The following is a 15362-nucleotide window of genomic DNA, read 5'->3' as shown; positions in this document are numbered from 1 at the left end:
GTCAAAAAATGGTTTCATTTTGTTTAAAACAACCCAAAAAGTTGGGCCAAATTGACCAAGAAAGTGGATCGGTCCATTTTTGATCCATAATTGGGTTACTTTTGACCCAACAGTTTTTAGAGTGTACAGTATGAGATATTTGAGCATCTTCAGAAAATAAGAAAAAGATAATTTTTAGCACACATTTTTAATTGATGTGGTTATGTGAATTAAAAATGATCGACAGACTAACAAAATGTCATACAGGCAACTTTGAGTCGGAGTTTGATGCTTTAAATAGTCATGCATGTGTAAAATAGGCATAAGTGCTGTTGATAGTAAAACGATAAAGAAGAAAAGTATATCATTTTTTTCATAAATATGTAAATATGAAGAGGAATTGCACAGACATTTTGAAATAATGAAATTACCTTTTACGTTAACCATCTCATTGAAATATTTGGAAATTTAAAATTGTTTACTTTAAATATTATTTACAGTATATATTTCCTTTGATATCTTTTTTTTTCTTTTTCTTTTTTTTTTTAACAATAACTGTATTATTTCTGAAAATAGTATTCTTGTCTTAAATTCAACAGATTTTCTTATAGCCGATATACTTTTTGATTGCCCCTTCATCATTCCTAGTATTTTCTGCATTTTATGTGTGCGTACGTGTGCGTGCGTGCGTGCGTCTGAGTGCGTATGGTCTCATTTGAAATGTCCAAATAATGCAGCGCAATCCTCAGTGGGTCAGAGTGTGAAAATGATCAGCTTCAAATGTTTGCAAATGTCTCGTCAACCACGCTTTCAAATGTGTGTGTGTGTGTGTACATTTAGACGCATATTGCGTGCATCTCGTGTGTGTGTGTGTGTGTGCGTGTTGTGACGTGCGTATTTGTGTGTGTGTGAGATGCGTCAGTAACTGGGGCAGAACTGATTGTTGCTGATGGCTGTAGGCGAGCACAGACCTACATTCTGCAACATGAGGAGGAGGGGCATGAGGAAGGTGGGTGGTGGACGGGTGAGGAAAATGAGGGTCCCCCCCAAACCCCCTCAGCCATCCTTGTATCCGACACGTTCTTCTCGTAAACTCTTTTTAGGCTCGCTCCACTCAACTGCTGACACTTGGAAGGCCGAGTGCTGACTCAGCGCACAAACAAGGAAGTGGCGCGCACGCACACACACTCAGCGGACATTTCATTAGGGACACCAGGAACCTTGGTACAACAACCCAGACTTCACACATTATCATGATGAATTGATAAAGGTAGATGGAGTTAATATAAAAAGTCTACACCCCCCTGATCAGACAATATCAACTATTTCAAAACTTTTCCCATCATAAATGTGACCTATGACCTGTACAACTTTATTGAATAATAGCTATATGCAATCTTTACAAGAAGATAAGTCAAAATAAGCCACTGATATGTGGTTGCGTAAGTGTGCACACCCTCTTTTGAGTGGGATGCGGGTGTTTAGGATGAACCAATCCAGAACATTCATTCATTCGATCTCATGTTAGGTGGGAGACACCATACCCCTGTCCCCATTCTGACTACCCCAGACGAAGTTCAGCTGTTCTAGTAGGCTTTTCCTAACTTTTTCTTGTTGTTTTCTCTCTCTATTGTGTGTAAGCATTTGCATCTTTTGGAGCATTCAAGTGTGTTTTTGTAGAATGTGGCTTCCATCTTGCCCCACTAGCCCTGCGGACATAAGAAGACAACGGGAGATTGTTGTCACGTGCCCTAAAAAGCCAGTTTGTGCCAGAAATTCCAGCAGGGCCTTCAATCATTTCTCTCACTTCCCCAAATTAACAGTCTTAAAATTCTGAGGTCATCTGAGATGTCACCAAAGGCAAATTCCGCGTTGTATTTTGTTCTGCATTATTTTCCTGGTGACACATGATAAATCGACATCTTGATCATCCTAATGTATTCTGGGGACGGGAAATTAATAAACTTCGGCTTCATCCCGTCAGCCCTTTTTCTTTTCGGTTGTGTCCGAAAGGAAAAATGAAAAGAAAAACAAACACACACACGCGTGCACGCGCAAAATTTGGTGACAGTGTGTGTGCGCAGCGGATGAACACGTGACACCAAGCATCCACAGTTGGTGTTGCTGGAGCCCCCCTCGCCCCCACACCCTCGCCTGCGCAACCAATCGCAGCCCGCGTCTGCGCTCACGCACAAGCGCACGGTCGCGCGCAAGCGCACGGTCACGCGCATGCCGGCTGTCTATCGCTATATCTGCCTGCGCGCGTCCCTTCGCGGTTTCGCCAAATCCACGTTGCGCCAATCCGCGTGCGCGTCCCGGTACCGTGTGAACGCTGAGGGGGAAAGAGAGAGGAAGGGGGAGAGAGAGCGAGAGAGGGAGGGGGAGAGAGAGCGAGAGAGAGAGCGAGAGAGAAAGCGAGCGAGAGAGAGAAAGCGAGAGAGAGAGCGCATCTTTCGTGCTCACGTCGTTCCTCCTCCTCCTCATCTTCTTCTTCTTCTTCCTCCTCTGCGTGTGTGACTGCTCGAGGGAGAAAACCGGAGCGAAGATCTCCTTGGAAATATCTTGTTTTTCTTTCAGGTTTTTTTGCTCATACATTTGGTCGCGCGCTTTGGGAGCGCGCGCGTGCGCGTGTGTGTGAATGGTGGATTTGGCCAACATGGAGACTGTGGAGAAGGAATGCGGGGCCCTCGGGGGTCTTTTCCAGGCCATTGTCAACGACATGAAGGTAAATACGTGTGGTGTGTTCCGTGCTTTGCTTAATAACGACAATGACGCCCCCCCCCCACCCCCGTCGTCCTCACTCCCCTCTGCCCCCTCCATGGGAAGAACCTTGAGATGAATTAAACCCCCAAACGTCCCCAAATGGGCTTTCCTCCTCATGTATTTGTTTTATTAGATCACCGTTTTGTTGATCCTCACGTTGCCTGCCTGCGCACGTCCGTGCGTGCCCCCTCCCTGCATCCATTGTCGGACGTTCCTTTTTAACGCGCATCCTCATGCATTGCAAGACAGATGCACCCCCCCCCCCCCCACAATTCATTCGTTTCGCAACCTCATTGATTTCCAGTCATGGTTTCACGATGCAGGCGTCACCAGTCCAATGCCCCCCCCCCAAAAAAAAACCCTCCTGTCTGTCTTTCTGCTGGGTAGCCTTGAGATGCTGCAAGCGTGTCATTCCTCAGCATCCCCTTTGTGTGTGTGTGTTTGTGTGTGTGTGTGTGTGTGTGTGTGTGTGTGTGTGTGTGTTTTTGAGATTGGTCATCCTCCCAGCATAATAACGTTCACTTACGGTGCAAATATACAGTTATGTTTTTTTCCCAATTCGATCAGACAGTGCAGGTGTGCCTAATATTATGACCTATGCCAGTGGCTTTGTGATTGTCTGTCGACCCGGACTCGATTCCAGTTTGGCCGCGACCTGAATGAGGACAAGCACAACAGTCAATGAGTAGATGAGCGACATATTGGCCCAGCGTCGACCACATGTGTTTCACAGCTCTGAGGTTCTGAGTTTGAATCTCAGGCTTCATCACTGGCAGTTGGTGGTTTGCCCTGACGTGACCTAGCGACCAGTCCATTATTTGTCCATAGGTGCTTTGGACGTCACGTAGACACGCATACTAAAAGCACTCAAGTATTTAAGTCGGCACTGATCCAATATAAAGCATTTTGCCAAGTAGTGAAAGGGGATACGTGATCTTTGCGCGCACGCACGCACGCGATGAATGTGTGGATTAGTTAAAGTGGCTGCAGCTGTGAGCGCATCTTAGCATGCATCCCGATGCCCTCTTAACGCCACTTGGAGATTTAAAGGGGACATTTGACGTTAAAGTGACTTTTTGATAGCTTGTATACAAACAGTCGTGCGTGTTCATCCATCCAGGGTGAAATGAAACAAGCAATCAAGCTGAAAAAGTCCATTTGACTGAATTGTGATGTCACAGTTCTGCTCATTTGCATAATCTTGCCCCCATGCTGTTTTTTCCCACCAGCTAGCAAGATGGCGCTGTCTACGTTAGCTTCCAGCGTCGTCGGAAGTTTCAAGCAATTTACAAAAATCCACTTGACTCCGAGTCACGCCTTGCAATGTGAAAAATCGGCAACTTGAGTTACGATCTTGGTTATGGAACAAATCAATTATGGAAAACTTGTAAGTCAAGGTACCCGTGTCCGCATCAACAAAGGCGCGTTTGCCTCTTTCCTCAATTGACGTTGAAAACGTTGCCGTGTTTGCCTTGAAAAGGAAACAGATGCTTGTAAAGGTCAGCTTTTAAATACGCACACGCGTGCAGTCAGCAGCCGTTAATGAGAACAGGACGTTGGCGACGCCAAACACATGACAGACATTTGCAACAATCGTCAACATTTGCTGCTGATCTGGTCAACTTTCATCCATAAGATTTTACAAAGTGCAGTGTTACCTTGACTGTTTTGTTATAAAACACATACATGTCAACCCATAAGGTTTGTCCGTATTTCTTACGGATTTTTAAGTGTTGCAAAAGCATACGGCCGTATTTGGAAATGAATACAGATTTAACTGTTTTCATGAAAAATAATAATATTAGTATATATTGCTTACCCTTTTTAAATTTATTTAGTATTTACTGTCGGCTACGTGCTACACGCGTGCATAAGCTCGATTTAAACAACAACCGGTCACAAAATCTCGTCTATCGCGCGAGACTTCTAACAGTTTCCTGACATGCGCAGTTAAGAAATTTGTGTTAGCGCGAAAATTGCGAGTCGTTCGCAGTGGTTGAGAAAACGGGGGACAGGCCGGCCAAAAAAACAAGATACACCGGACGTTTTCGTTCGGAATGGACGGATTTATTTAAGGTAATTGGTCCGTCAAAACTCGGAGAAGAGTATGCATCATGTTGGCTTTGTTGACGGGACATTAAGGTTGCGGCATCTACTGACATTTACGATGTCAAAGAACATTTGAAATCGAAGTTGCACGAGAGAAATGTGAAGCAACAAAAAAGTCAACCGTCCATGATAAAATTTTGATTAAAATTGATTCACCTTATGATGCCAGATGGCAGTCACTGTGATATTTAGAAATCTGTTTTTTCTTCGTGCAATAAAATGTCATTTGGAACAAGATACTGTCAATGTCTTCATATAAGAAAGAACGTAAGGTAAGATTAATGTTATTGCATGAAACAGCTTTAGTATTGATAAAACTGACATAAGGATTTTTATGGGAAAATAAGGATTTTATGGGTTTGTAATACAGGTGGGACCAAATTAGGGTTGACGTGTATGAAAACACTAAAAGAGAGAAAAACATACAGACGCTCCCCAACTTACGAGCGAGTCTTGTTCCGAGCGATCGTTCGTAAGTAGAATTTGTTCGTAAGTTGCTTCAGTGCTATATTTTGTATTATAATTTATGTTTAAAGCCTATATAAGTATATTGAAGGTTTATATAAGTATGTTTAAGGCTTGTACAAGTAACCTGCATTGGTTTGTACTGAAAAAAACTTTTAATAAAATGGAGAGAATACGTACAGTACTGTACTGTACTACGTATGTTAGAGAGAGAGAGCGAGAGACACACGCAGTATGTACATGTACGTAATAAGATAAATAAAATGAAGTTGAACTTACTTTTGGAAGATGTACTCGATGCTTAAGGATTTGATGGAGGAGGAGGAAGAGGAGGATTTTATATCGAGAGGTTCTTCATCGTCGCTGGAATGGGCTTCAAAAGTTACTTCCTCCTCCGTAACGTCAATGTAGGAAGAAGTTGAGGGTCGCGGAGAAGAAGATGAGGGTTGATGAGTATCTTCCTTGGAGGATTTACTAGAAACTGGCCGAAAGAAGCGATCGAACGACGATTGCACAGTTTTCTTCTTTTTTCATCATAAACGATGCGGTAGCACCGTATGGCATCATTCAATTGATTTGCAACGTTCAATATTTGGGTCTCGCTGCTGGAAGAGTGCGATGGCTTCATCTATGAGCGACGGGCGTTTCTTCTTCTTCTTCCTCCTCCTCGACACGTTGCTGAGCCTCCAATGCTGGGTGAGCTCTCACAGCGCCAAGCGGCGGTATTAGCGGCGGAAAGAAGCACTACTCGGAAAAAGGTGCGCAGTAAAAAATCCAACTTACAGCATCTCTTTCCCAACATTTTTTGACATGCGCGCAGACATGTTCATATGTACCGTTGTTCGTAACTCGAATGTTCGTAAGTAGGGGAGCGTTTGTATGCATTTTTTACTGTAGTATTCAAGTGTTGGCTATTTATTTACCTTTAAGGGGTGTGGCTAGTGAGTGACATCAGGAGTCTACGTGTGAACTTTTGAGCGGGAGTTGTGGCTTACGGCAGTGTTCTCATTTTCAATTTGTGTGTTTGGCTGGTGCTTTTGTTCAATAAATGTTCACACTGGCTCTCCTTGCCCAAATGGCAGGGCATTACAGTTCCTTAATTCTCCATTTTTTTCCCCTTTCAAGACCCTTAAGAGCTGGCACAAGGCGGTTAGAGTCAGAGGTGGCAAATCCAGGCCCAGACAGGTAAAAACCCTGCCACAGTTTGGCTTTAGCACCCTAGCTAGCTCGCGTGGTGCTCGTTTACCTGCCAGGGAGCTGGGCTGCAGGTGGCGGAGTGGTACCGTCACTTGCCTACAATGCAGGTTGGCGTGGGTTCGCTTCCTCGGCTGGGAGACCGTGTTTGTATGTGTGAGGGAGTGGCGAAAAAAGGAGCTAGCTAACTAGCATCAGGGGCTAAAGCCAAAGCAGTAGTCACAAAATAACATTTGGGGGGAAAAAACCCTGACCGAAGTGTATTGACCACACGCTTGTCGGCCCTCGCGGTTCTGTATGCGCTATAAACCGTCGTCCTGGCGACAGGCGACGGCTGTTAAGCGTTTGCCGGCAATGTTGACGATTCGGCGTGAAGGTGAATCCTGCCTCCTCATCCTCCTCCCGCCACCATTTTGAGACTCGCGCAGTCATTCGTGGCCTGCCCGCCGAGCAACATCAACACCTGTGACACAGCATCTCTATTAGTGCCGGGAACGAGGCGCACGCAAGGACACGTCATTTGCGCCACTAAAGATGAGGCTCACGTTTAATCCAAGGGTGTTCCCTTGGAAATGGGATTGATTGGGGTACGCTGTTCCTATTGTTTTGACCCTCCCGTGCAGCTAAATAATGTAGAAGTAAATTAGGTTGTGCAGGTACGGAAGAGGAGCGGGGTCAGTGAAGAGGGGGGGGGGGGGTCAGGATTCTCACTTAATTTTCAGAATTCTGATTTAAAAGTGAGAATTCTCACTTTAATCACATCATTTGGATTTTAAAGTCAGAATTCTGACTTTAATCTCCAAAGTTCTCACTTTAATGTCAGAATTCTGTGATTAAAGTCAGAATCCTGCCGACCTTTTTTTCCCTTATCCTCTTCCGTAGAAATCGATATTAAAATGATTATTGAAGTACAAAAAATATCTTGAAATTAACATTTGAATGATATAATCAATTCAAATTTGAATAAACAAGACGTTTCTATTCCCCCCCTTGTGTGACATCCGCCTTAACCATCGCATGTACATCAAGTTATCACAGCTTACCCCCCCACCCTTGCACAAAATGTCCCATCAGCAGCTTGGACGTGCAATGTGTCTTAAAAAATTGCCGCTTTTACTTCCTCTCTGCCTCCCGTCGCAATCCTCCCTTCCTCTTTGCCGTCGGCACACACACGCCACCCAAAATGTGTGTGCGGCAAACATGCAAAGTGGCTCGCTTCCTTTTGTGCTGCGTAGACTTGAACACACACGTAGCTCGTTGGAAATCTCACCCCTATGCATGTGTGTGTGTGTGTGTGTGTGTGTGTGTTTACAATGGCACAATGTATGTCTGCCGGCGTATCCCTGGAGGCCGGGCTTAATCTGCACGCACGCGCGCGCGCACACACACACAAGGGGTCAGAGTCACGGTCAGTGGGCCGACGCCATGGAAGGGAAGCAAAAATGATTTGCGCGTATTTTTTCAAATGGAATCGCGTATTTTCTCAACAGGCGGTCATGGAACGCCAGCGAATCCAAATGCAGGCGACCCCTCTACTGCGGGGTGTGTCAATGCCTCATGGCTTTCGTTACCATGACGACAAGGGCAGGATGAGGGCGACTACTTGTTGAGCTCAAAAAGTTGAGCGTAACAACTGCTATCTACTGATCATTGACTGCTGCTGCTAGAACGTCGACTCAATACTTAAATGTAGGCCTCCATCTTGTGTCTTACTAAAAATCGAATTATTGACTGCGACTGTTGGAGATGTGACTAGATTGAAGGATCCATTGGCCGGATACTTCCAGGGGTGGCAAATCCAGGCCCAGAAAGTAAAAACCCAGCCACAGTTTGGCTTCCTTTCACGGCAGTGCATGACCATCATCATCATCATCATCATCATCATCATCATCATCATCATCATCATCATCATCATCGCAGTCCAGTGCAGCTGTACTAAATCAACAATACTGACACTCTGTCTGTCCCCAGTGCCATAAAAAGAGGCGAATAGAATACAAGTGATTCAGCAAATGTCTGATTTGAGTTGTTTTGCTCGTACAAAGGCGCAGTAAAATGAAGTCACTATTCTGGCCCAGTGGAAGTGGATCATTAAATTTGAGGGCATGAAGAACGGGCCTGTTTCTTCTCTCTTGTCTCTTGTTGTTCCCAACTGCCTTTAAAAGCCTAAAAAAAAGGCTGCGAGAGAGAAAGCACGAGTCTCAGCGAAAGCAGAGAATCGGAGCAATGTGGAATTGTGAACATGACGCTCGGTTGACGAGCGAATGTGGTGGCTGCTCGGGTGCCGCCCAGAACCAAGAGGCCGCAGACGTTGACGTTGTGCTTCCACCGTCTTGTGTCAAAAATCGCAAGGCAACAACGTTCATACTTTTTACATTGCAAGTGTGTTTGCTAAGTTGATGGATGAACTGACTAGTCGAGTGCTGATTCGAACCAGGTACTGTATCTTCCCAGGTGAATATTCACAAGACTTTTTTGTTCAATGTAGAATAATTTTTTTTAATTTTTTTTAAAAAGACATCCCTGACAGGTTGGATAGTGACAAAAATCACAGATCTCGTACCGACTGGAGTGCCGACTAGAAACTAGCGGGCTGATCTGACCTTTGACTCGAAGGACTTTCTCCAACTTCTGTTGGGCAAAGAACATCAGTGGTATTGTTGAATGAAGTCGGTTCATCCCTGCAAGTTGACCAGAGACTGCAAGTTGTAGAGTACCGACTAGAACCGGGGATCCACGGACCTGATATTGGAACTTAGCTAATATATCCATCTTGTGTCCTATTGAAAAGCAGCAGTCTTCAAAAATGTGACATGAGAGCTTTCATTGGCAAAAGTGTGGGTTTGAAGCTTTTCATTGCAAAATGTTGCAGCTTTTTATCGGAGAAAAAAAATGGGTGTTGAAACTTTTCACCGGAAAAAAGTGTATTTGTTGAAATCCTAATGTGCGTGTTGAAGCCTTTCGTTTGGTTTTTGAAAGTTTCATTTGGGAAAAGAGTGGGTGTTGGAACTGTTTAGTGGGAAATGTATGGGAGTTAAAACCTTGTATTGTGGAAAAACATGGGTTTTGAAACCTTTCAACAAGAAAAGTGCAAGTAGTGAAATGTTAGAGTGGGTGTTGAAATATTTCATTGGGAAAAGCGTGGATGTTATTGTGAAATGTTGAAATACTGAATCCCGAAAAGTTTGGGTGTCGAAGACTTTCACTGAGAAAACTTGGTGTTGACACCTTCCATCTGGAAAAGTGTGGGTGTTAAATGTTTCTTGGAAGTGTGTGGGTGTTGAAACCTTTCGTCTGTAGAACTGTGGGTGTTGAAAACTTTAATAAGGAAAAATGTGGGTGTTGAAACCTCTCATCCGATGTGTCCTTTCATCTGGAAAAGTGTGGGTGTTAAAATTCATCATCTATAGAGATGTGGGTGTTGAAAAATGTGGGTAATAAAATCTTTCATCAGCAATAGCGTGGGTGTTAACATTTTTAAATGTGGGAGTTGAAGCCTTTCATCGGGTTGTTGCACAGATGTTGAAAACTCTCCCTGAGCATAGTGTGGGTATTTTTACCTGATTTCAGCAGTAGTGTTGGTGTTTAAGTCTTTCATCTGAAAAAGTGTGGGTGTTGAACACTTTAATAGGGAAAATGTGGGTGTTGAAACCTTTTTATTTTGTAGAGGTTTAAATATTTGATCAGGAAAAATGGGGTTGTTGAAACCTTTCATCAGCAATAGTGTGATGTTGAAGCATTTCATCTGGAAAAGTGTGGGTGTTGACATATTTAATTGGGAAAAACGCGGCTGTTTAACTCTTGTGTCCCTAAACGGTCTTTTGAGCTCATGTTGTTCATTCCGTGTGACTTGTAGTTCTTCCATTTTGCTTGTGGGACAAATGTTGCAAGTTGATCTCGGGGAAGATCTCTGCTCTTCCTCCCTGTCGTCCTGTGTCCCGCTTCTCGGGCTTCTCGGGCTTCTCGGGCTTCTCGGGCTTCTCGGGCTTCTCGGGCCGCCGCTGCGGACGAGGAGCTTAACGTCTCTTTTGTTTGGCCGGCGGCCGGCAAGCCAAACAGAGGAAATCCAGCAAAGAGCCTCAGAGAGCGATGGAGAGGAATGGAGGGATTAGCCTCGTTTTTTTTTTTTTTTTTTTTTTTTTTGGCGCTCTAATCGCACCAATTCACACGATGACAAAGAAGCTAATTTCATATTTGATCACATGAACGACCATTTTTTTTCATCAAAAATGTCGACTTGAACTGTGTTTTGTAGTCACACAGGGAGGAGACACATTTGTCTTTCGTTTGATGCACACGTGGACAAACGACTTTACATTGACACGTCAGGATGTGACGCCAAATTAACTCCAAAAGATCAACAAAAACGAAAAGAATTAATTGTATTAATAAAAATACATGAATTACATCAATAAATAGAATGTAAAGAAAGTTTTGGCTTCAATTCAATGGATATGGTACTGCTCCTTCTGTTGTGCACCATTTGTGTTCAAATAGCCGCTGCTGAAAGAGTTATAACGCCGCAGCACAATGCTATTTGTAGCACAATGCTATTTGTTAGCCTGTCTATTACGTTTCCCATTTGGTGCTAGCATTAAACTAGCGGATTTCAAGATTCATGAGTGTTAGCATGAAATCCCTTGCCTCACCTACTGTAATGTACCAGCCCTAACGCTCCTTGTTAGCATTAGCATTCCAAGTCAAATTCATAAAGACCCCTGAATTGATGCTATCATGCTAAGCTAAGTGGGAAAGAGCAGCGTGCATTGACTTTGGTCCAGAAGTTTTTTTGCTGGTGGAGACAAACAAGAGGAATATTGAGCCCAAGTGTGACGAGAAAAGCTTTGACAAGCCTCACAAAGGCAATCGGGGGGGGGGGGGGGGGGGAGAAGAAGAGGCCATCTTGGCTGGATCCCAGCATCCTCTGTCCTTAACGAGCCAAACATTTTAACGAGCTGGAGACGATGATCTCCTCTTACTTCCACTCAGCGAGCTTTTGTGCTGCAAGCCAAAGAAAAAGCTCGTCGCTCACACAAAAGCTTCTCTGGAAAGTGACGTGAATGTCGATCATATTTTCAGATGTATGAAATGATATCGCTTTCAATGACGGAAGATGGAGAGAGCAGTTAAGTTCTAGAATCGGTTCAAGAGACCCTTCATTTGAGTTAATACTTGAGCAGCCACCATCAAAAATTTGACGAGGACTGCCCGAGCACTGACTCGAACCATGGATCCACTGACCGGATTGTTGAATTTGGGTAGCTTCTCCTTCTGGTTGTACAGAAAATCAGTAATTCGTGCTCTGACTGGTGAGATAGTGACAAATCAGCCATGTATTATTATTATTATTATTATTCGAGTACTGACTAGAATCAGAGACCACCAACACAATATTTCAACGTGTTCACTGTCCGCAGCATCAGACTGAAAATCTGTAGTTTGTGATCTGGTTTGTGAAATAGTGGCACATCGACTAAACTTTGGCTTGCACTGCGCCACTACCGAGTAGATTCCCACTTTTTCTCCATCCCACCATCATCAATGATTGCTCGAGTAGAATCCCACTTTTTCAAAACTTTTTATATGGAAAAGCATGGGTGAAGAAACATGTGGGTGTTGAAAACTTGTTTTGTGATTTGGAGTCTTCAGCGAAGCAAACACTTTTGGATGATGGGAAGAAGCATGGTTCGATTCAAACCCAGACTTTTTGGACTGTGAGGCAGATGTGCTAACCACTAGGGCACCGTGCCGCCCCATATGATGCCGGACGCCTGTGAATCGTCGTCGGTGTTTTCTGCGCCTTTGTGTCTTTCGAAACTGCATTTTGTTGATTTTTAACGCCGTGACAATGACGACGTTCGGATAATGAACGAATGGAGGGATTGTATTGTGTAAAATGCTAATGAGGCAGGGTAGCGTGTGTGTTTGTGCGCGCACGTGTCCCGACACGAGGGCGTCGCTCCACATTATCTCCCGTCCGCACTACTTCATCTTGGCAGTGTACTTCAAACGAGCGTGGGGGGGGGGGGGGGGGGGTAGGGTTGCAGGCGAGCCGGCGAGCGAGTTTTGCTACCAAGGGACAACTCGGATGCCGGCCCAAATGATGCCACATCAAACGGGCCACATCAAAGATCTTTTGCTGCTTGTGACATCACTGTTGATAGCCCCGCCCCCCCCCCCCCCCACCACCGCTTTGACGCACACGCCACCGTTGCTCACATTGCTGCTTGTCATTTTGTGGGGGTGTCGCCAGGTTGATGATGTCACCAGCTGATACGCGCGTATGCACAAACGCGCGCACAGTCAATTTGCAGGCGTTTTATAGGGTTCAGAGGTCAGAGTGGATAGTCTGAGATAGCAGCATAGGGTGGGGCGGGGGGAGGGGGGGGAGGGGGGTAGGGGGTCATTAGCAATACTTTGAAGCTCCTGTGTGTGTGATTTCTGTTTGTTATACATGTTTATGCGTGTTTTATATGTGCATGTATGCATGTGTGTGTGTGCTATACATGCACGTGTTTGTGAGTGTTGTTCGAGTGTTCGCGCTGTGTGTGTGTTTGTTCAATGTGTGTGCACGTGTTATCTTCATGTAGGTTTGTTTGATGTGTCTGTTTGTGTGTGTGTTATATACTTGTTTTTTTGCTATATTTACGTATTAGTGTTATGTGCACGTGTACATTTGTATGTGTTTGTGTACAAGTTTGTGTGTTATATGGAATGTGTATCTGGTATATTCAAGTGTGTGCGTGCGCGTGTACACGTGTTCTGTTATGGGATGTGACGGAGAAAAATGTCAGGTGTGCCTCCAATCTTCAAAACAAGAGAAAAAGAAACTCATTCGAACTCAATCTAATTACACATGTCACGCATGATGTTTAGCGTGTGTGTGTGTGTGTGTGTGTGCGTGTGTGTGTGTGTGTGTGTGTGTGTGTGTGTGTGTGTGTGTGCGTGTGTGTGTGTTCCAGTGCTCCTATCCAGTGTGGGAGGACTTCAGCGCAAAGGCCACAAAGCTTCATTCGCAGCTCAGGTGAGTTTCCTGATCAATGTGTTGTTATGCACAACTCAGTGGCATATATTCTTTATCCTCTACAACACAGGTGTCAAACTCGCGGCCCGGGGGCCAAATCCTGCCCGCCACATCATTTGATGTGGCCTATAAAAGCAAATCGTGTCAACTTCTATGATGCCTGAAAACAATCTGTAGCAAAATTTCTAATTGTCTTATGTAGTAATAAGTCGGGTTGAGATATCCTTTTTTTTTTTAAAGGCCAAAACTAGTGTGAGTATTCACTCTTGAGTACTCACCGATATGATACATATTTTTAATACATCGATTTTCACTTAACTTAATGACAGATCATTGTGAACAAAATGGTATTCCTTTCTGGCACGCATGATATTCGCTGTGTTTTCAAACGGTCACTGCTTCGTGCCGGCTACTGGTGAGGAGGACAAACTTTTTTTTTTTGTCCTCAAAAATCTAAACCACCTTCACATTTCACAAGTACCCAATGTTGATAAGGTATCAGTAATGGGCAGAGGTGGCAAATCCAGGTCCAGAAAGTAAAAAAAATGTGCCACAATTTGGCTTTAGCCACAGGTGCTAGCTAGCTAGCTCCCCAGGTGCTTGTTTACCTGCTAGGGAGCTAGCTAGCCAGCATCAATGGCTAAAGCCGAACTGTGGCAGATTTTTTTACTTTCTGGACCTGGATTTGCCATCTCTGGGTATGGGTGTCACTTTCCTAGTGTAATGAAGACGTCGCCCCCTGGTGGTTGGATGACTAGCGGTTGCAAAAGTACTTGACTAGAGCAGAGCCTTCATTTGAATATAAAAATCGCCGATTGATCACGTTCATTTAATCGTGGCTGGCAAAATTGTGATGCCGATTAAAATGTGACGAATGGACAATTTCGCAATGAATGCGGACGTGTCTTTGCAGAACGACGGTTTTAGCAGCGGTGGCTTTCCTGGATGCTTTTCAGAAGGTGGCGGACATGGCAACCAACACTCGAGGTAGGACCACCAGATTAAACCACATTTTTTGCTGCGTATTTTCTTGCAGCATCAGACTTGTTTTGGCTTTTCCTTTTTCTATTGTTTCCCGCAGTTTCATTTGTTTGCATTCAGACGTCCTTAAATTAACTTGGGCGGACAGCTAATGGCTAACGGAAATTAGCGTCACTATTATGGTCATTTGAAGCAGCTGTTACTTTACATCAAACAGTATGTTGTGTTTAAATGCAGCTTCAGCTCGTTTGCTTTCATCTTGACGTCGTCAACCAACTCTTACAGTTTGGGATAATGTAGCTTTCATGGTTGACGATCGCTCCATTTTCTGACATTCATTGTAACATAGTTTGACTTTTTTTCCCTGCAATTTCATTTTGAACATGTATATAAGGTAAACAGACTGATTACAAAAGTGCATGCGCAAAGACTAAATATACAACAAAGACAACATTAACTCTTTGACTGCCAAAAACGTTAAATAACGTTTAGTAAAATCCTATGGAGGAGTGCCAAAGACGTTAAAAGACGTTTTTTTTTCAAAACAGAGGTGAAACTAACCATTTTCTATTGTTGATTACTGAAAAACTGAATAAGGTAGAAACAAAACAACAATTCTGATGAAAGATGAGAGTCCAATCTTTCATTTGGTAGTATGTGTGTTTCCATAGTCCAAACACATAATTTTCTGTGGACCTTGAAAGATCAGTCAAAAATGCTTAAATCGGCTGGCACCCACGGCATCCCTTTTCTGAAAACGTCTGGCAGTCAAAGAGTTAAAGCAACTTTAATGCGGATATGTTCATTTGACAGTTTTTACATAGTGTAGCTTTAATGCTTCTGCTAA

General features: G+C 44.0%; 1 protein-coding gene across 8 annotated transcripts in view; it reads left to right on the top strand.

Annotated features, from left to right (window-relative positions):
* The first annotated feature begins 2365 nt into the window (after positions 1-2365).
* mtss1lb (MTSS I-BAR domain containing 2b) overlaps positions 2366-15362 on the top strand; it is a 37697-nt gene continuing 24700 nt past the window's right edge. For all 8 annotated transcript variants that reach the window (XM_077564723.1, XM_077564721.1, XM_077564720.1 and 5 more), the window contains exons 1-3: positions 2366-2704; positions 13473-13534; positions 14448-14521. In XM_077564723.1, the coding sequence (XP_077420849.1) occupies positions 2618-2704; positions 13473-13534; positions 14448-14521 (223 nt within the window). In that variant the 5' untranslated portion in view covers positions 2366-2617. The remainder of the gene's footprint in view (positions 2705-13472; positions 13535-14447; positions 14522-15362) is intronic.

The sequence above is a fragment of the Vanacampus margaritifer genome, chromosome 4 (assembly GCF_051991255.1).
Source record: "Vanacampus margaritifer isolate UIUO_Vmar chromosome 4, RoL_Vmar_1.0, whole genome shotgun sequence".
In the NCBI taxonomy this organism is placed as follows: Eukaryota; Metazoa; Chordata; class Actinopteri; order Syngnathiformes; family Syngnathidae; genus Vanacampus; species Vanacampus margaritifer.
The sequence above is the reverse complement of the archived record's forward strand: the minus strand, read 5'-3'. Positions and strand labels throughout refer to the sequence as shown.